Below are 22,778 nucleotides of genomic sequence, written 5' to 3' on the forward strand. Positions count from 1 at the left end.
AGCCTACCCAGGTTTGGACAGAGAATCAAGAAATCAACTTAGCGTTGCACATCTGGCAATAAGGTGCCAGTTTGGAGAGATGCCACACTAAATTTTCCTAGTTCTAAAGGGAGGAATGGCCCAGCCAGACTGTGTCATAACAGAAGTTTTGGAGGAGTGCCTTAGCAAGAAGATTGTGGAAAATCTAAGTGGTCAGTTTTGAAATGTCGTGCACAGCTGGTGATACTTTCTTACTCCTGGTCTGGCCATTTTTGGTCATCTCTGATTCTGTGGATAGAATAAAGCACATAAGCTGCTGCATGGCAATCACTTGCTAAATGTTTTTTTAAACTTTTTTGTATCTTGATTGCTTGGGCTAGTGTTTTGGTTTATTTTAAGCACTGAAAAAATATACATATATCCACTCTAAAGCAGTACTAACAAATCTGGCTGAGGAATTATGGGAGTTGAAGTCCACATATCTTAACGATGCTGAGACTGAGAAATCCTGCTTTAAAGCAGGGGTCCCCAACCCCTGGTCCGTGGACTGGTACCAGTCCATGGCATGCCAGCAACTGGGCCGCACAAACAAAGCCCCATCTGCGGGATGCAGGCAGCACACAAAGCCACGTCCCCTCCGGTCCGTGGAAAAACCTCTCTCCACATAACCGGCCCCTGGTGCCCAAAGGTTGGGGACCTCTGCTCTAAAGTATTCTATTCTTTTTAGATTGCAAAAATATGTTTGAACAGCATCTAGGTTGATGAATAAAAGCAGTTCAGAAATGATAAAATGTTTCTTTTTGAATAAAGCTAAAATGTTATGGGAACATTCTTCTGAATTTACAAGACAATTCTGGAGCACATTAGTCATGTGAGTTGCATCTCGACTGCTTTGTTACAGAAGAAATAATAATGGGATGCCAGAGTTTTGATTTTTATCTTCAGTTTTTCCAGTTGTCTTCAAAAGTAGAGAATCAGACTGCGTTATCTGAACTGTTACATTTTTTTATGCTGTAGTTCTGTCAAGAGAACAACATCGACATGGTCATGTAGGCCTCAGAGAGAAAAAAATACAGCCAGGGAGCCTTTTTTAAAAAAAACCGATAGCTTTTGTAAGTATATCTTGCTGACATGTTGTAAATTGCTTTTTAAAAGAAGAACGGTTTAGCAATGGAAATGCAGGTTAGTCCTTGGCTTATGGCCACAATTGAGCCCAAAATCTCTATTGCTAAGTGAGACAGTTAAGTGAATTTTGCCCCGTTTTATGACCTTTCTTGCCACAGCTGTTAAGTGAATCACTGCAGTTGTTAAGTTAGTTAACACAGGTAAGAGAATCCGGCTTTCCCATTGACTGCTTGTCAGAAGGTTGCAAAAGTCGATCTCATGACAACTTTCTGCAACACTTTCAAGTGTGAAAAACAGTCATAAGTCACTTTTTTCAGTGCTGCTGTAACTTTGAACAGTCACTAAAGGAAGTTGTAAGTTGAGGACTACCTGTATAGTTTTCAATTTTTATATCACTTATCCTGGCTTCGTAAGTTACAATTTTAGGAAAAAACTGCAAGTAATCTTATTCAGGGTTTGAATATTGTCAACTGGGATAGAGATACATCTGACTTGCCTTAGAGCGGTGGCAGCCTTGATGTACTCATCCTGTAGCTGCACTTTAAATGCAGGCCACATCTTAGGGGAGCTGGTGTGATGAACTTGTGATGAAAGCCATAAGAGAATCCTTCTTTCCTTGTCACAACTGGACACATGCCCACAAGAACCTCTGTGTAATGAATAGTTCATTCCTAAGGAATCCCTTTGTAGCAGAGCAAATAGGAATGAGAAGCTCTTAGGCTTGGCAGTGAGACAGCAGACTGAGAGTTCCAAATTCTGCTAGTAGAAGTTAAGAAATTGCATAGTTGTATGTTTTCTAATAACATAAATGCAAAGATGAGACGAGAAAAACAAGTAAAAACTGCCCATTTTAAGAGTGTAATTCAGTACAGGATTTTGAAATAGATTGTGAATGTGGTATTGCTTTGCTAGTACATATAAAGGTAAAGGTAAAGGTTCCCCCGCACATGCGTGCTAGTCGTTTCCGACTCTAGGGGCCGGTGCTCATCTCCGTTTCAAAGCCGAAGAGCCAGCGCTTGTCCGAGGACGCCTCCGTGGTCATGTGGCCGGCATGACTAGACACCAAAGGCGCACGGAACGCTGTTACCTTCCCACCATAGTGGTCCCTATTTTTCTACTTGCATTTTTACGTGCTTTCGAACTGCTAGGTTGGCAGAAGCTGGGAAGAGTAACAGGCGCTCACTCTGCTACACGGCACTCGGGATTCGACCCGCCAAACTGCCAACCATCTGATCGACAAGCTCAGCATCCTAACCCACTGAGCCACCGCGTCCCTTGCTAGTACATATAGGAATGGTGATTTTGGCTTCAATTTTAGTGATAAATAATCTTTTGTACACTAAAGATTATAGTCAATGCCTCCATTTTCTTCAATTGCTTAACATTCCCTCTTTTTGGGGGGACAGAAATTTCTGTGATGAAAGAATGGGGGCCTATTTTCCAATGCTGATTTCTTCATGGTTGCTTACATGATGTTGTAGGTCAAGGATGAAAAACGTTTGGTCTATGAGGAATTGAACAAGTTCCTTCCTCTTTTGTATCCCTGGTGCTAGTTTTCCCCATAGAGAAAAGTGTGTAGCAAAGTAGAAATGTCTTTGGAAACACACCAACTTAGAATCTGTGTAGATGCCATTACAGTTGGGTCTCTTTAGGTCTGTCCTTAGGTAAAAATATTCTTCTGCCTAACACTCCTGTAAACATAATTCACCATCTATTTTATGCTAATTTTCGCATTCAGAATAAGCACGTGATACAGTTCTGCAGGTAATCTAGTTTCAGAATGCAGGTAATCCTAATATGGTGGCACACCATAAGGAAACTTGTAGCCATACCTTTTTTCAGGGGTCTATGACAATGTGCCATGGCCAACTCACCACAGCCAACTCGCTGCCGGACAAGAGTTACACTAATATCAAAGATATGATGAAACAGAATAATTAAAAAACTGATGCAAAAGGAAGGATAAAATGAAATGTGAATGACAAAAATTAAAATATTGTTTTATTTATTTTAAATAATTACATTGAATTGTTAAATTGTCCTGCGGTGAGTTGTCCCACAGCAAGTTGGCCGTGGCAAGTTGTCCCATTTTGTCTTTCAGACAAGTTGGGATTTTCAACCTACTTATGCCCTGAAAGGATGCCATCTGAAGGATAATACACCATGTGTCTTTTCTGAATGCATTATTGTTGGAGACTGATTCTCTACAATGTCTAAATTTGCTTTCTTAATGCCACATACGCTATGCAGTAGTGCACTGGAACAAGCTTATAAACAACCACACCCTTTTGGGAATTAAGAATTGCCTCCAGGAAGACCTGAGAGGAGCCTGACAAAAGCTTGCTCGGCATCCCACTCCCCCTGTGGCCACAAATAACTATCATGTGTGAAAGGAAGTGGTGGATTAAAAAAATGCTAATAGAGAGTAACATCTGTGCCTTAGCTGGCAAATCTGCTTTGATGTGTGACGACTGCTGCTTTTGTTCAGTAGCTTTATACTGCAGAAATTTTAGTGTCTAATAATACACAATGCAGTAAATATTGGTAAATACTAAAATATCCTTTCATGGATTATTTTTTATATTACATTATTCCACTCCCACCACATTTTTGCATTTATTTAAAACCAAGCGTATAATTACATTTTTCTTGCTTGTTGTAGAAACTTTTATATATAGCAAAGTGTGTGTGTGGCAAAACTGCAATTTATTTGACTTTTGTTGAGTAGAGCATAATTATTTCCATTTCTTTGTCAAATAGACAAGTTTGTTTTAAAATGGCTTAATGCCATTTAATATGTATTCCTCCATGGCTCTTTATTCTTCCTTGATCTGTGATTTTTAATGTTTATATTTAAAAAGTGTCTTGGGATCCTTATCTTTTGATTTCAAATATGATGAATGGTTCTGTTGTACATCTTTCTATTATGGTACAAGTAGTGCAGTTAATGACTATCTCTGTCAGGTTTAATTTTGAAAGAAGTTCAGATTTTATTTCCATTTGATGGGTTCTTTCCCTGTCGTGTATTATGAAACAGGTACTGCAGATCTTTAAAGGATTTGCTTCCTTCACAAATCAAGCATCCATCTCTCCAACAGTAACATTTTCCATGGAGCCTAGAAGATCTGAGTAGAATGTCTTTGCAGCTGTTCCAAACAGCTATAGTTGCTTCTTGGCCGAGGATATTTTATCCATTAGCAAAAAAATCTTGTTAAATAATTTTGCTTGAGCCTGTTAGAAAATTCCATGTTTTGGATTACTCATCTTCATTGTTTCCTTTATGTAAACCTGTCTATCAGTTACTTATTCAATTTCGGTGTTTCTCAACCTCAGCAGTTTTAAAACGTGGATTTCAACTACTAGTATTCCCTGCCAAGCCCTTCTGGATTGGGAATTCTGGGAGTTGAAGTCTAGATATCTTAAAATTGCTGAGGTTGATATAAACCAGGGGTCTTCAAACTTGGCAACTTTAAGACTGTGGACTTCAACTCCCAGAATTCCTCAGCCAGCCGGAGCTATAAGGAGCAAGTATAGATATTAACTTGCTGTTAATTAGTATGCTTCATATCTGGTGAACATCTCTCTTTTCTTCCCAAAACTCAGTGTAACAAAAGTACATCTCCTTCCTCCAGATGTTTTAAATCACAACCCTTTGAGGTCAGTTGACTTAATGGCCAGCCGCAAATGACTTGGTGAGCTTCTTTGAGGAGGCACTTGTACCTCCTGGGCCTCTCTCTGCAAATCTAGTCCAATTAGACTACTTCATCTATACTCTTTTTGGTATAATAGGCCAAAGAGGTTGTGGGAGGGAGCGGTACTTTTATTGGTGTTTCCATCTTTCCATCAATCATTAACTAAAACGGACACACACATTCTTTCCTATCACTGATCAAGTTTGGATAATATTGCAAGTCATTTTATGGCTTATTGGCAAACAAACAGAATAGCTAATAGATTATGGAGGACTGGGTGTGTGGTTTAATTTGTCATTCAGAAAAAGATGCTGATAACAAGGAACAGCCAGAAAGCAAGATGAGAGTACTGTGCATGACTGAGATAGTTCAGCACAATCTATCTATCTCTCTTTTGAGGATAGAAAATGTCTGAAAACTCTTAGGAAAAATCTTAACTTCTGTCCAAAACCTGTTAGCTAGTCCAGAGTTGTAACCAAGTCCTCAAATATTTGCTAACTTGCAAAACCCTTTTCCAGCTTTCTGGGGGCTGGCAGAGGAGATTCTTGATATATTTCTATCTTGGATATAGGAAGAGCTCTTTCCTTTGGCAGCTCACTTATTTCTCTGCCCCGGCGGACATGTTAGTGAATTCCAGGACCCAACATGACTGCTGGGATCACTTCTTTCCGCCGTTGAAGGATGGCTTGGACTGGTGGATGGACATTGGGGAGAGAATCTTTTGTTCTCCCCCCCCCAGACTGGCGGTGCGGGCTGGCGTTGTGAGGATTGACAGAGGCCTGGCCTGCCTGCTTCTTACTTCTTTTGTTGACAGGCAGGCATTACGGCTAGCTCCATACCTGATGGGAACTAAGATCCCCCTATGGATAATCCAGTGTGGACGGGACCGAACCGTGGTGGGAGGACGGTTCTGGACTGGTCAGCGACCACCTCTCTGGTGTGGGAGACCAGTTAGGGTGGGCCTGGCTTAGGACTCCCCTTGTCTCTCTCTGCTCCAGCTAGACTCCTCAGCCGGAGTGAGAGGACGGCTGAGGTTGTCCCTTGGAACTCCATCTCGGGTGAGAGCCGAGATGGCTTTGCAGATTGAGAGATATGCCCACTGGACCTGTTCTTTTTCCATCTTCGTACCATCAATGAACAATCCTTTGGCCATATTTTCAACATCGGCCCCAAGAGACTAATTGAGTGCTATATGATCCATCGTTATTCCGAAGCGGACTTGTATGCCCTTAGGGCGGTTCCTGCCTTGTGGGCGCGACCTGTCGCCTGTTTTCATACTCCCCTTAATGACGGGCCCAAGCCTTGGGACTCCGAGAGGTGGTTGGGCTTGGATAGGGGCCTCGAGTTAAGACGCGCTAAGAGGCCCCTGATCAGATTTTTAGCCGGTTATTTTAGGAGGTTAGGGAGGGGGAGGGAGGGGGGGATGGGGAGGGAACTTGTAACCGGCACTCAGTCTGGTCCTGTTAGAGGTCCTGGTGGGACGGGGTTGGGGGAGGTGGCTGCTGGCGCTGGGAATGTGGGGGTGGGGTATCGAATCCCCACGGCGATAGGGTATGGCAGCAGGTGTTTGCGAGGAGGGTCATATCAACATCTGGGATCGCGCCCCCGCTATCTTCGAGCGGTGGCGCGCTCCGACCCTCCGGTTAGCACCCTCTTACCCGGGGATGAGGGTGATCAGGCCCCTGAGCTCAGGCTGGTCTATTTTAACGCTAGATCCGTAGTTAATAAAGCTCCCCTCATCCGTGATCGGATTGAGGAGGAATGTGCGGATCTAGCGTGCATCACGGAAACTTGGCTGGGCTCGGAGGGAGGGGTGCCTCTCACCGAGTTATGCCCGCCGGGTTTCCGGGTGCTGCACCAGCCACGGGCTCAGGGCAGGGGTGGTGGGGTGGCAGTGGTTATTCGGGAGACATTGTGTCCCCGGGAGGCCACCATTGTCCAGATGGCCGGGAGTGAGACCCTCCTCTTGAGGTGTGGTCCTCGGGTTCAGTTGGGCTTGTTGCTTACATACCTGGCGCCCAGCTGTGTGGCAACAGCCCTGCCCGAGCTGCTCGACACCCTCTCAGGGTTGGCGGTGGAGTTCCCCAGGCTCGTAGTCCTGGGTGACTTCAACCTGCCATCACTGGGAGGGTCGTCGGAGTTAGCTCGGGAGTTCATGGCTTCCATGACAGCCATGGGCCTGACCCAGGTTATTGAGGGCCCGACTCATGAGGGGGGTCACACTCTTGACCTGGTGTTTCTGTCTGGACAGTGGTTGGATGATCTGGGAGGGGGTTCTCCGTCCATCACCCCTCTGTCATGGTCAGACCATTACCTCCTGAGGCTAGTTTTCCGTCATGCCATCCCCCGCCGCTGGGCGGCGGAGCCGACCAGGTGGTTCCGCCCCAGGCGCCTAATGGACCCAGATCGGTTCCAGAGGGCGCTTGGGCCTATACCTATCACCCTTACCCACAGCCCAGTCGATGCCCTGGTGGAGGCCTGGGAAACGGCAGCCACCAGGGCACTCGACTGCGTTGTACCCATGCGACCTCTGACCCGACGCAGATCCCGTTGGGCCCCATGGTTCTCTGTGGAGCTCCGGGAGATGAAGCGGCGGAGACGAGGTCTAGAGAGTGGTTGGAGATCCAGCCGGTCCGAATCCGACCGATTGCAGTTAAGAACCTTTATAAGGTCTTATCTTGCGGCGATAAGGACGGCGAAGTCTAACTACTTTGCCGCCCTTATCGCGTCCGCAGATAATCGCCCGGCCGCCCTGTTTAGGGTGACTCGCTCCCTCCTTAATCAGGAGGTGAGAGAGGATCCCTTGCAGGGACGAGCCGAGGAGTTTAGTCATCATCTGGCGGACAAAATCGCTCGGATCCGGACCGGCTTGGACTCTGACTGGGCAGAGTCTAATGTGGAGGAATCAGGCGGTCTTGAGCACGTTATCTGGACTGAGTTCGACCCTGTTTCCCCTGATGATGTGGACAGGATCATGGGGAGACTGAGCACCACCACCTGTTTGTTGGATCCGTGCCCCTCCTGGCTAGCTTATGCGGCTCGGGAAGGAACACGAGGCTGGTTCCATGCAGTAATAACTGCTTCCTTGAAGGAGGGTGTCTTTCCTGCCGCCTTGAAGGAAGCGGTGGTGAGACCCCTTCTCAAGAAGCCTGCTTTGGACCCGGCTGTTTTAAACAACTACCGTCCAGTCTCCAACCTTCGCTTTCTGGCGAAGGTTGTTGAGAGTGTGGTGGCGCATCAGCTCCCTCTGTTCCTGGAGGAAACTGATTATCTGGACCCGTACCAATCGGGCTTCAGGCCCGGACACAGCACGGAGACGGCATTGGTCGCGCTGGTGAATGATCTCTGGAGGGCTAGGGACAGGGGTTGCTCCTCTGTCCTGGTCCTATTAGATCTCTCAGCGGCGTTCGATACCATCGACCATGGTATCTTACTGCGGCGTCTCAGGGGGCTGGGAGTGGGAGGCACTGTTTTACGGTGGTTCTCCTCCTACCTCCAGGGCCGCTCGCAGTCGGTGTTGACAGGAGGGCAGAGATCCGCCCCGAGGTCTCTCATTTGTGGAGTCCCTCAGGGGTCGGTTCTCTCGCCTCTCCTGTTCAACATCTATATGAAGCCGCTGGGCGAGATCATTCGTGGTTTTGGGGTGGGGTATCATCAGTACGCTGATGATACCCAACTTTTTCTTTCCACCCCGAACCAACCCAGTGATGCCCTCTCCGTGATGTCCCGGTGCCTGGAGGCGGTTCAGGTCTGGATGGGGAGAAACAGGCTTCGTCTCAATCCCGCCAAGACTGAGTGGCTGTGCATATCGGCATCTCGGGTTAACCAAGTTATTCCATCCTTAATGATGGGGGGTGAGGTGTTACCCCCCGTCGATAGGGCTCGCAACTTGGGCGTCCTCCTGGATTCACGGCTCAATTTTGAAGACCATATAGGAGCCGTGACCAGGGGGGCTTTTGCCCAGGTTCGCCTGGTGCGCCAGTTGCGTCCCTATCTGGACCGAGACGCCCTACGCACAGTTACTCATGCGCTTGTGACCTCCCGTTTGGACTACTGTAACGCTCTCTACATGGGGCTGCCCTTGAAGACCACTCGGAGGCTTCAACTGGTGCAGAATGCGGCCGCGCGAGTTGTAATGGGGGTTTCCCGATACTCCCATGTAACACCTCTACTCCGCGAGCTGCATTGGCTTCCGGTTGCCCTCCGGGTGAAATTCAAGGTGCTGGTTATCACCTATAAAGCCCTACATGGCCTGGGTCCGGGATATCTGAGGGAACACCTGCTGCCGGCATCAAATGCCCTTCGCCCAGTGCGCTCCCACAGGGAGGGTCTGCTCAGGGTCCCGCCGGTAAGAGACTGCCGGCGGGTGACACCCAGGGATAGGGCCTTCTCGGTGGGAGCGCCTGCCCTCTGGAACCAGCTGCCGGTGGAGCTGAGAACTGCCCCCGACCTTCGATCATTCCGCCGGGGCCTGAAGACCTGGCTCTTCGAGCTCTCGGGCCCAGACTGAGGAGGAATTTTTAATTTGGGGTTCTTTTTAATTGACTACAGGGTTAATTTAATATTTTTTAATTTGGTTCTTAATTTTTGTATTTTGGATTTTTTAATTTCCTGTAAACCGCCCTGAGTCCTCAGGGAATAGGGCGGTATATAAATATAACTAAAAAAAAAAAAAAAAAAATTAAAGAGAAGGGCAGCTCTTTCATCCATCCTCTGCCACCTGCTCACTCATGTATATAGAATTACATGAACTTTTTTTTTTTTTACCTTCAGGTCATTCCTGACTTCTGCCAACTGTCTGGACAAATCTATGCAGTTTTCTTGGCAAGATCTTTAGAAGCAGCTTGCCATTGTCTTTTTCTTAGGGTTGAAAAACAAGGACTGGCCTAAAGTTACTATTCAAAGGAGGGCTTCATGCTTAGGGCAGGATTAGAACTCCTTGTCTCCCAATGTACAGCCAGATGCCTTAAACCAGGGCTTTTCAATCTTTTTTACAGATTGTACCTCTTTTAGGACATGACAATATTTGAGTACCATCAGTGCTTAGCAAAGTGTCGAAAACGTGATGACTAAAAAAGTACCTCACGGTACTTCAATAATGTTAAATATGTTTTTATACTGTTTTCCATTCAGGCACATTTTAAAACAATTTGCAATATTAAAATAGAACATTGTACTGTTATGTCTCAAAGACTGAATTTCATAAAATAACGTAAATGAATTTCATAATAACTTAAATACAAAGGAGTAGTATTTTTTCTTTATATACAACTTTTTTGCTTCCTGATGCTGTTGATTTTTGAAAATTAATTAGAACTACTTTTAGGAATACTTATTTGGTGCTGAATGTAATACCACTTATTGTAGCAGATAATATATTATAACATACCCTGAAATTTTTGTTCCTTGGAGACTGTCCTAAGCCAGTGTTTCTCAACATCAACAACTCTTAAGACGTGCAGAATTCAATTCCTAGAATGCCAGCTAGGGAATTCTGCTGCTGAAATTGAGAAACACTGTCCTAAGCACCTTTGAGAAAAAAAATTACCTTTTTCAGTACTTGTGAGATGTTATGGGCAAGCTAAGTTAGAATAGGTGAAGTTTGTACAATTGTGCATTTCTCTTATAATATATCTGGCCTAAGGTCATTTTAATAAAATAAGATAAAAATGAAGAAAATCAACTGCAGTCTAATCTGTCCATCAGAAGCTTACCTTAATATTTAATGATAGATACTGATAGATAATAGCCTTGCCGCTCTTCTTTCTGCAGTGAGAAAATGCAACTTTTCAATTTCAGCTGTTCCTATATCTAAAGAAAGAAAGTTTAAAAATCCAGCTACTTCAACTATGTTCTGAAAAAGCACTGTAATGAGGGCTGTTTCTAGGAAGTTGGTCTCTATAATATAGAGTTTACAATATCAAGTTTGTAATTCAGCAATAATTCAAGTGTAGGAGAAATGTTTTATCTTGCTAAAGAAGCCCTAGAGCAAAATCTGCAGGTTTTTTTTAATTATTATTCTTATTAGATACAGTTTAGAATGGAAATTCCCTATGCTTTTATTTGCTATGTATGTTTTTCCTCTTTGCAAATAGGCGCTGTTGCATTGCTTTCTAGCTACCATATTTGATCCACACCTACACTATCCAGTATTTTTGCACTCTGTCTTGGTTTTCTCTTGAATTCCCAATTAAATAATCAATATTTAAAGCGCTGTTTGTTTAAATTTCAACAATGAAGTTAACTGATTCTGTAAACATGAGCATGATGGATTGGAAAGCTTTGCTGGCTTAATTCTAATGTAATGCTCAAGCAAACAGACAGACAGGCAATGTTTCCACCATTGACCAGTTAAAATACATTCAGTAAAACAAAGCAAAGTTAGCCCTTAATTTTAAGAAATATTGGCAACCATTTGTGGGCAAAGGTTAGACGTAATGTAGCAGAATGTTGCTACTTTTAGAAAAATAGATTTGTCCTAGTTGTCTAACAAATAATGCAAGTAAAAATTATTGGAGTGCCCAGGAAATTTACTTTAAAAAGGGATATAATCAACAGGTAGTGAATGTCCCTGTAGAACTGAGAATACAAAATAACATGTACTCTGGTTTCTATGGCACCTGTGTCATTGAGGCAGTATCAGGTTTCCGGGGGGGGGGGTGTTCTTATATTTCCCTTCCAAAACAACTGGAGAAAATATACCCCAGCCAAGGAATTATCAACTTAGACAAACAAGCTAACAGTAAACAACATCCTAATCAAGGAACTACAACACTCCCACCAGCACTGACAGGGCAAGCCACTAGTACAGACATGTCAAACACAAGGCCCGGGGGCCAGATCCGGCCCGCGAAGTGGTTTCATGTGGCCCGTGAAGCCATCCTGGAAACAGTGAGGAAACGGCCCCCGCTGCCTTGGCCCTGGCCCAGAGACCCTCCTCCTGCCAGAGACCCTCAGAACTGTCCCACTCCTGCCCAGGCCCCCATAGGCACCCTTCATGCGAACGATGTAGAGCTGGCCATGCCCACCCAGTAGGCCATATGCACTCTAGCCACGCCCACCCAGTAGGCCACACCCACCCTGGCCATACCCACCCGGCCCCCTGAGGGCAACCGCAATGCTGATGCGGCCCTCCATGAAATTGAGTTTGACACCCCTGCACTAGTATATAAACAGAGAGCACTCCGTTCTAATATTGATGATGTTACTTAGTTGGGTAATGAAATATATGCAAGAAAACAACAAAGCTCAGAGAGCACTAAGGACCCCACAGAGAATATTAAATTAGGCTAAAGATAAGGCTTACCTGAATTTGGAGACTGATATGATATGATATGACATGAGCTGGTTTAGGTGCTTAATTATTTACGGTTATATTGTTAAAAAAGGCAATTTTTGTTTGGCCTGTATCTAAGATTCTTTGCCTTAATACTGATCTAGCTTGATCTCGCTCTAAAGTTAACATGGCACCACTGGGAAATCCATTTTATAATGCCAAGACATGGTTTGGGGATTACATGAATGGCTGTGCACTTGCCCACTCTTTCTCCAGTTTGGGTTAATTCCTAATTTCCAGTTTTCTAGTAAATTCCTGATTTTCAGCTCTCCTGGTTCTTGCAGATGTCAGACTGCAATCTGAACTATGGCTTGTTAAAGAGAGGAAATTGCATGAGGATAGAGAGCATTAATGCTTAATTGGATCTGCTAATGCTAAATAAGTGCTACATCTGTGATTCGGTATCGCTATTACAGCATGTTTTTTGCTGGTTGTGTGTCTTGACCCGAGGTCATAAATTGAGAGAGAGAGAGAGGATGCTTTTTGAGATGTAAATGGATGGGTTAAAAATCTTAATTTCAGAATTCCCTTGACGGTGATTTCATAGGACAGCCCTGTGGCATAGAAAAAGAACTGGAGGGGGGGGGAAGAAACCCCTGATTTCCTTCTGGGATTATAGATTACATTTTTTTCATAACGGCTTTTTTATTTCTTGAAAGAACTACCACCACTTTTTCCGCAAAAGCAGGCAATTTTCTTCTGTTTTCATTTCTGACATCCTTACATTTCCACTGCTTTGTTACCTTTACTCTGTTTTGATTAAATGCATGTAGAGGCAAACAATACTTTTATCAGGCTCTTTGGCTTTTCCTCTTTTTTTTCTCCTGTGCAAATTTTTTCTCACTTTTCAGCCTTGCTTTTGCTATGAAGATGCAGTTTCCTGGGATTGCCCTCATAAATTGTTCCAATCTATCACTATAAAGGTAATCCTAATAAACAGGATTTCCCTTTGCTATGGTGTAATCTGCATTGTGTATAAAGCCTACTCTGGGTATTTAAAAATGTTTGTAATAGTATTTTCTCCTCTCTTTTTGGACAGCTACAATATATGGAACATAAATGTTTACAATTTCACCACTCTTTCAATTTACAAATGTCTAACATAGTCATCTTTAAAATAAATTACTTCATTGTTTTTATAAGGGTATTTACTTATCTTCATTTTCAGGGTATGAGTACTTTGGAAGTGAAGAAAATGCATGGATCCAGTATTCTTTCAATTCTTTCAATTCTTTAAAAAATCAGTAATATTAGGTTTGCAGTAAATCCTTCATTTCATAAACATTTAAGTTTGCCTTAATTCATTTGATCAGCTGGTTTAACAGATGGGGGCCTATCTCTGAAGAATGTAGATGGGAACAGAAGTCTTGAGCATTTGCTGTTGTAGTAAATGTCTAGTGATATATACATATAATATATAGTATATTCTATAGTATACTATAGTGTCTATTATATAATAAACATTTGGATAATCTTGAGCAATTATGTCTGTAAATCTAATCTGGTTAGATAAATTATTATTCTGTTAAGGATTCCAGCATGTACATTATTGTTTATGCTGCAAACAGAAAGTAAAAACTATGGTAAAGAGTGTTTTCATCTGTTATTCAAGGATAATCAGCATTTGAATGGTCAGGAAAACTTGCTTTATAACAGATAAATACTTTAAAATATTTTATTCAGCTTTTGAAATTGACAACATTGCTTTATGGGGATTATTTGAGATGTTTTTTAGTCATATGAAGTAATCTTCTTAAGATACTCTCATATGAACTAAAACTGAATAATCCGTCTCATAAGGACGTCCCATCAGATGGAAGGGGTGTTTTTCTGGTTTAGAGGGTTTTGGGGGGAGGGATGTTGTATGTGTGCATGTGTTTCTTTGCTTGTTATTTTTCGGTCAGTGTTGACTCCTGGTGACTTCCTAGATCCGTTCCTATAGTTTTCTTGGCAATATTTTTTGAAACGGTTTGTCATTGCTTTTTCTCTAGAGCTAAGAGACTAGCCCAGGGGTAGGCAACCTCAGCTCTTTTATGACTCATGGACTTCAACTCCCAGAATTCCTGAGCCAGCTGGCTCAGGAATTCTGGGAGTTGAAGTCCATGAGTCATAAAAGAGCCGAGGTTGCTTACCCCTGGGCTAGCCCAAAGTTATTTGTCAGCTGTATGCTAAGGCAGGAAAAGAACTCGTGGTCCCCTAGGGTCTAGCTCATTTCCTTTAATCATACACCAAACTGGCGGTCCCTTCTGTTAATGATGATACTACAGTGGCATTACAAGACTGCTGTGTTTCATAAATGACTTTTTTTTCATTCAAAGCCTATTTGAATAATCTCACGCTCCATTAAAAAAACAAACATCTAGCAATTTCTCAAAGCTGAGGTTCTGATACTGGCAATGCCTGCATCACTCTTGTCCTTCAGTGGCAGGAACAGTTCACCAAACAGTTCTTATTTCAGCTCACAAACTCAATATTTCTGTGTTAACTTTCAACAGATTGCAAATCCATGCAAAACTGTCACTTAATTGATTGAGCTATTATACAAACAACAGTTTGCTATGAGATCCACCTGGTTGTGCTTTGCTGAACTCAGACACTGTCTTTTGCAGGGCACTATAGCCCATACGTCCAGGTAACAATGTCAAGTGATTTAATGTATGAGGATTAAAAGGATTCCTGTCAGATTCCAAAATTCTGTTGTCTAAGGAGTCCTTCGGGAAAGGGCGGTATACAAATCCAATTAGATAGATAGATAGATAGATAGATAGATAGATAGATAGATAGATAGATAGATAGATAGATAGATAGATGATTGATAGATAGATAGAATTCCTCCATTGAGTTAGAAAATAAACCATCACAGGACTATTCTCATTCCCAACCTGTGCAGCTTAGCAGGAAATGGCACAATCAATTATATCAAAGGTTGCTGTCAGTTGTTGCAAAAATGCATAACTCGCAGCCAACACATATTCAATGAAAAGCTTTGCCTCCAAGCCCTGCCCAAATTTATCACCAGTTTGTAACTTTTCATTTATCCCAGGGGGAAATTATTAAATTTATTAGGCATAATGTAAAGTAATCACTTTTTAATTAAGGTAGATGAAGCCATGTTCTGTCGTGATCTGATCATTTGTCCCAGCTTAGCCTATTTTTGGAATCCCCAGTACACTGCTCAGAAATCAAATGTGGCTCTTGCTCTGAAAATGTTCCTTTGCGAGGAAAATTTACAAGACTGCATTCCCACCATTCTGGTGACAGAAGTCATTCCCCAAGGTGAATGTTACAGCTTCAGTTCCAGAACTATGCTTGCAACTACTCTGAAGATGGATCATAAAAATCATATAAATTCTGTAAGAATACTCAACTGGTCCCCTGGGGTTAACTTGGAACATGAGCTTTGAGAAAAATATATGATACTTTGTAAGTAACTCAGAAATTAGTACAATGTTAGGCGAACTGATTGTTAGGGGAACTGAAGTATTAGAAGTAGCTGCCTATTCTTTGAACTATTGATAATACAAAAGAACCAGTTCACATAATTTTGTAGTAGAAACTGGCAGTTTTTGATTCAGAACATTTTGTGAATTTAGGCATGTACAAATAAAGATGCACCCATGTCTGATGAAATCGATCTTGTGGGGCAGATATCTTGGCAAAGATAATGGCTCCCTTCCAACATCAACACGGTTAGGTTCCTCCTGCCAATGAGAATGAAAAAGCAGATTTTCCCTTTGTAAATTACTTACCATCATATGTAAATCAGAAGCTCTGTCTTATATCTTACAAATAAGCCAAATATTGAAAGCCAAGGACATACCACATTTTCTAACTCTGATTTGTTAGAAAAATAAGCCAGTACTAGCATGCACATTAAAACAAATCCCTTAATGAGAAAAGCAAATGGAAACAGCCAAGCAGTAGGCAACAAACACCATGATGTGAAAACTTAGCCCCTAGGTCAGGGGTCGGCAACCTCGGCTCTTTTATGACTCGTGGACTTCAACTCCCAGAATTCCTGAGCCAGCTATGCTATGCTGGCTCAGGAATTCTGGGAGTTGAAGTCCACGAGTCATAAAAGAGCCGAGGTTGCCGACCCCTGCCCTAGGTAATAGCTTTTACTTGAAAAAAGAAGTTTGCTTTTAACAGACTCACCTCAGTATAGTTTTGTTGATTCTTCAATATCAAATAGAGTATTTTTGATGCTTGCTACTGATTATCTGAGCATTTATCGGAACTGGGATACGTATTATACGCCACTAAACCATATAATTTCAGTCTGCTTCAGTATAATCTGTATTTTGCATGGACTGCAAATGGAGCAGAAGTTCAGCGTTTCTGCATCTTTTGTGCAGAAGGCAAATCAATTGAGCATTGCAGGTTGATATCACAGGACCTTAATTCAACCTACAACTATGGCAGACATGCTTCATTTTGAAAGATGAAAGTGCTGGACGTGGGAAGTTATTATTTGGATGAAAAAAATGGAACACAAGCGCTATTTAAAAAGTTTTCAGAAGTTTTATTCCGTCAGCTCTTTAAATGTCCCTTCTCGACCAGCTGCACGTATAACTTTTGTTGACTTTTGTGTAACCCAGTGTAGATTGTGTTTGCAAATTTCAGTTCTGTAACTTTTTTTGTTTTTACTCGAACCTTCCTTCTGTGCTTATTAATGTGTACCCGTCTGTACTTATTTTGAAAAAGAAATGAAATCGCTTTGCTAGTTTGTCTATATGCAAAATTATTTTTGTTTTTTCCTTCTTTCCTTTCAGTACTTTCCTGTATCTGAAGTTCCTGGTAGTTTGGGCCCTTGTGTTGGTGGCTGACTTTGTTTTGGAATTCAGATTTGAATATTTGTGGCCATTCTGGCTTTTCATCCGGAGTGTTTATGATTCCTTCAGATACCAGGGATTGGTATGTATAAAAATAGAAAAAGTATTTATCCGCTGTTTATTGTTATTACTAGCATTTGCATTAGTAGCTGTCCGATGTATCTCTCAGCTGGAATCCTGTTTGATATATAGCTCCGTCTCCGAACAAGTTCTTTGCAAATAAAGGAGGAGTGCTTGTCTCTATTTTCAGCATTCAGAACATCCCCTTCTACTACTCTGGGTGCTGCTTTAATAGGGTCTCTTGATATCCAGAAGCAACTTTTTATCCAAGGCTTGAGGAACATCAAGGGGGAAAGAAGTTCTGGTGTAAGCAGCTCTTTGGATTGCAGATATTTTGAGAACACCAAGTAACATGAGACAAAAGGACGGGAAGAATACAGACAGACTGTCTCTCAATATCTAATAGTCATTTGTCTCATAGTTACCAAACGTGGTTAACACTGGATTATAATGGTTATTAGAAGTAGAGAGATAACCTTTTGTATGTCGCAGATACCCTTAAAAGCACCACAGCAAAAACATTTTAAAAGCATATCTTGCCAGATTTCTAATAATAGAATAACAGAATATTTTTATAATTTTAACTTTGGGGAAATAAAAAAAAAGTTAGTAGCCGTGAACATTTTCTTGGTGCTTATAGTTATTGGCTGAAGCAAAATTTGAATTAAAGTCAACCATGCTGCTCCAGCAAGTCATTTGGTAAATTATATTGGAGGCAAATATTCAGGATTCCATGTGAGAGAAAATTAGGGGCATGACCAGTATTTGCAAAAAGGAAATCATCTTCTATAAAGTTGCAGTAAAATCTTAGCCATGAAATCATTATTAATAATTAGGAGAAAATTGCTGTTATGTGGCTTTCTTGGTAGAAAGTTGAATATTTGTAAGGATGGATGGATGGATGGATGGATGGATAGATAGATAGATGCAATTGCAATGCCTTCAGTGAAATCTTTTCATTATTTAAAAAAAGCCTAATGGATTTTCTCATTTTTTTCTTCTCCCCAACCCCTTGTTTTTCTTTAGGCATTTTCAGTATTTTTCGTTTGTGTAGCATTCACATCAAATATCATATGTCTGCTATTCATACCAATACAGTGGTTGTTTTTTGCTGCCAGCACATATGTTTGGGTACAGTATGTCTGGCATACGGGTAAGTCTTCCTATTTATTTCACCGTCTGTTAAATCGAAGAACAAGTTGTAAAATAATAATCCTGTTTTTGTCTAAAAATCACATGTGGTCCCTGTTAAATTGGCCTTCGGTTTGCCAATGACACCAAGTTTACTCTTGAAATCTGATTACAGAGTCCTCACAGCAGTTCATTTAATGACCATTCAAAGTTATAATGGCACTGAAAAAAGTGACTTATGAGTGTTTTTCACACTTATGAACATTGTAGCATCCCCTTAGATACATGATCGAAATTTGGACTCTAGCTCATATTTATGATGGTTGCAGTGCCTAGGGTCATGTGATCCCCTTTTGTAACCTGACAAGCGCAGTCAATGGAGAAGCCAGATTCACTTAACAACCATGTTACTAACTTAGCAACTGCAGTGATTCTCTTAACAACAAAACGTCGTAAAATGAGACAAAACAAATGTCTCGCTTAGCAACAGAAATATTGGGATCAGTTGTGGTTGTAAGTTGAGGACTACCTGTAATTTGCTATTAGGTATTCTTAGGATGGATCTCAACCCTTGAGGTACAAAAGACAGGATTGACATAATAAGTTTGCCAATTTCTGAATGGCAGACTTATGATGCGTTTGGGGCACATGTGCTGTGCATGGCATTTACTAAAGTCGAAAAGCTAAAGTTCCACAGATAGGAATGATCAGGATGAAATACAGGTATTTCACAGTTTAACACATAGAAGGTTTCTTCCAAATTATGCATAAGATGGTGGACCTGTTCATGCATCTTAATTTCTTTATAAAATATCTTTAATGAATGCACATAATAGTGCTTCAGGAGAAGCTACCAAGGCGTAGCTATTCATCCATGCTTTGACAATAATTAAGTATATCATCAAAACACACCCTACCTCGTAGTCCACCCTGTAACTTGCAAGAGCAAAAGAAATGCAAGCCTGATATCGGTATCTACTCTGGTCTTCAAATTTAAAGTGTCGGTTGAGAATGACAGATCTCATGTTTTGGGTTTCAGCCTAATGAATTGGAAACCGTATGGGAAGCTCTGAAGCGTTTTGATGTTTAGAATTCTTGCAGGATGTTGGCTTTGTTTTTCTTCTTATCTTTAGGTAGTAAAGTTCAGTATTAACCTTATAGTAAACCACCACTCTTTTGCTCTCCAGAAAAGTTGAAAAAAATCTTCCCTAATTCCTAGCAGGAAAGGCCAAGGCTAGCTGGGTGTTATAGGGGTTTCAGCATATATAATGACAGCCCAACAATGCAGGAGAACATGAGCTTTGCTGTAGACAGTTTCAAAAGACTTGTTTTGAATTAATGACAAATTAGTTGTTGCTAATGCTAACAACAACAACAACAATAAAGTTGGAAGGGACCTTGGAGGTCATCTAGTCCAACCCCCCTGTTCAGGCAGGAAACCCTATACCATTTCGCACAAAATCTCTTTCTTAAAAACTTCCAGTGTTGGAGCATTCACAGCTTCTGGAGGCAGGTTGTTCCACCGGTTAATTGTTCTAACTGTCAGGAAGTTTCTCCTTAGTTCTACCTAGCTTGTTTCTGCACTGCATTCACTTAGTTCTTTTAGCAGTGTTTATCAATTGGATGATGCAATAAGGGGCTTTGCTCTTTAGCTGACTTATTGCAGAGCCTGGGCTGAAAGGATGTGACTGCCCATGGCTTCTGGGCCCATGGGAGGACTGGCAACTGGATTTTTCAATCCCAGTCCAAACATCTTAACCACCATATCATGTTGTGTCTCTGTACAAAAAAAGAGTAATGGATGTTAGCTTCGCTCAGTCATAGCATACGATTTTCCCCTTCATAATTATACATGCTATTTTAAGAAGTCTAATTCTCTTTTTTTCTTGTGTTTTTTTTAATGTTGATGCTTGGCTTGTTTTCTGTTTCCAACAGAGAGAGGCGTGTGTTTACCAACAGTATCACTATGGATACTGTTTGTTTATATTGAAGCAGCAATCAGATTTAAGGATCTCAAAAACTTTCATGTCGACCTTTGTCGACCTTTTGCTGCACACTGGTAAGTGGATAGTCCAGTATTTTTCTTCTCTTAAGCATTCTTTAAAATGCAAATAGTCCTTGATTTACAACAGTCGCTTTAGTAACCATTCAGAGCTACGGTGGCACTGAAAAGAGTGACTTATGACCGTTTTTCACACTTATGACTATTCATTACCCCCATGGTCACATCAGACGCTTGGCTACTGATGTGTATTTAGGACGGTTGCAGTGTCCGGAGCTCATGTGATCACCTTTTGCAAGCTTCTGACAAGCAAAGTCAATGGGAAACCAGATTCATTTAACAACCGCGTTACTACTGCCATGATTGACTTAACAACTGGGACAAGAAACATCGTAAAAATGGGGCAAAATTCACTTAACAACTCTCTTGCTTAACAAGAGAAATTTTGGGCTCAATTGTGATCGCAAGTCGAGGACTACCTGTAAGAACATAAGGATGCCCTGCTGGATTGGACCCCTAACCCATCTGTATAGGCTAGTCCAGGGGTCGGCAACCTCGGCTCTTTTATGACTCGTGGACTTCAACTCCCAGAATTCCTGAGCCAGCTGTGCTGGCTCAGGAATTCTGGGAGTTGAAGTCCACGAGTCATAAAAGAGCCGAGGTTGCCGACCCCTGGGCTAGTCCTTGACTTACAACCATTTGTTTAACAGCCATTCAAAGTTAACAATGGTACTGGGGAAAAATGATTTATGACTGGTCCTCATATTTACCACCAGCACAATTTCCCCAGAGTCACATGATCAAAATTCATCCGCTTGGCAACCAGCATTTATTTATTTATTTATTTATGAATGAATGAATGAATGAATGAATGAATGAATGAATGATGGTTGCAATGTCCTGAAGTCACCTGATCACCATTTGCAACCTTCCCAGCTGACTTTGAACAAGCAAAATCAATGGGGGCAAACTGGGTTTGCTTAACAACCTTGTGTTTTACTTAGCAGCTGCATTGATTCGCTTAACAAACATGGCAGAAAAGGTTGTAGAAATCAGGCACAAATCACTTCACAATTGCCTTGCTCTGTCCCAGTTGCAGAAAGTTGAGGATTACCTGTAGTAGCAGTCTTCCACAGTGGCCAACTAACCTCACATGGGAGCTCAGCCTGTGGCCTTCAGCAGCAGTCATACTCCCAACAAGGCTAATAGCCATTGATTCCCCTGATCAATATTTGTAACTTCATCTGGCGTTCCTTTTTATTTACTTAATATTGAGTTGCAGGCTGATCCAGTCTCAAGTGACTTTGAACACCTTATATCTTTGAGTGGGGTAAACCTTTAATGACCATTTGAAACTTGTATGCTTGACTGCAGTTATGAAATGCTAATTCTTCAGATCACATCACATTTCTGTAAAAGCACTGGGAATGCCATATCAAAAGTAGACTTCTACATATGCATTTGTGAGTGGGAGCACTCCAAAATATTGTGGAACAGTCATCTTTATTTAAACACAGTCCATGATTGGACCTCAGTAGTTTTTCAGTTATTACAGCAATTGGGATCAGGATTTCCACCAATAACAGATACTGTCATAAAATGCAATATCACATGACTACATCACTTAGTGTTGTCAATTAAAAGAGCCTTGGTGGAGCAGCGGGCTAATGCCTCCTTAAGTAACACCAGCTGCCTGCAATTAGTGCAGGTTCGCATCCCACCAGGCTCAAGGTTGACTCAGCCTTCCATCCTTCCGAGGTAGGTAAAATGAGGACCCAGATTGTTGGGGGCAATAAGCTGACTTTGTAATAATGCCGCTTGGGGTGTATGTGAAAGCCCTAATAAGCAGGCATATACATAGAATGAAGGCTACTGCTAAGCTTGTAAGCCGCCCTGAGTCTTCGGAGAAGGGCGGGATATAAATGGAATTTAAAAAAAATAATAAAAAATATTCTAGCCATCCTGGTTGTTGTAACCCTAGAATTTAAACAAAAAGAGGCAGGAGCCCCATCATGCAAGCAGACTGGCTGGTGAGTACACAAGGTGCCACGGGTAAGTGCTATGGAATGCAGTTAGGGGTTGCCACGGGCAGGCACTTTGGAGCATGGATCGTTGAAAAAGCAGCAGGAATTGGAAGTGATGACCAATTTCTTTTCTGGCTTCCCCAATGATTGTGCCTGCATATCACCTGAACACCGGATTACAATGACGTGACTGCAAAGATACTGCAATGGCCGGAAGTCCAATTGTCAGACATGAGCCTCCCTTGTTCAGCCCCGTCTTTAACTTGGAACAGTGGCTAAACAAGTGGCTGTAACCCGAGAACTATCTGAACACAATTATACCATCCCTGTGCCAGCAGAATTACAGAATCAGAAACATGACATAAAGATAAGATAAGGTAATCTTCATTGTCATTTTTTTTACCGTGGGCACAATGGCACGCATCAAAAATGAAATTTAGTTGCCCGCTCTCAAAGTGAGACACATACATGACACACACCTAAAACATACTACATACGACATACGTATAGACCCACACCCCTACATTCAATAACAATAAAATATTAAATACCGTCCAACTTGACTATATAACAGAAGGAGGAATCCTGAGAGTTCAC

The 22,778-nt window shown here is 42.0% G+C and overlaps 1 protein-coding gene across 4 annotated transcripts in view; it reads left to right on the plus strand.

Moving 5' to 3' along the window:
- The window catches only part of MACO1 (macoilin 1), a 64,304-nt gene that overhangs the window by 9,403 nt on the left and 32,123 nt on the right, over window positions 1–22,778 (plus strand). For all 4 annotated transcript variants that reach the window (XR_014493317.1, XM_083369756.1, XM_083369755.1 and 1 more), the window contains exons 2-4: window positions 16,905–17,046; window positions 18,051–18,177; window positions 20,091–20,214. Coding sequence is in view for 3 of the 4 variants with exons in the window: in XM_083369756.1 (XP_083225882.1) it covers window positions 16,905–17,046; window positions 18,051–18,177; window positions 20,091–20,214 (393 nt within the window). In the remaining variant the exon portion in view is untranslated. The remainder of the gene's footprint in view (window positions 1–16,904; window positions 17,047–18,050; window positions 18,178–20,090; window positions 20,215–22,778) is intronic.

The sequence above is a fragment of the Vipera ursinii genome (assembly GCF_947247035.1).
Source record: "Vipera ursinii genome assembly, chromosome: 9".
Taxonomy (NCBI): Eukaryota; Metazoa; Chordata; class Lepidosauria; order Squamata; family Viperidae; genus Vipera; species Vipera ursinii.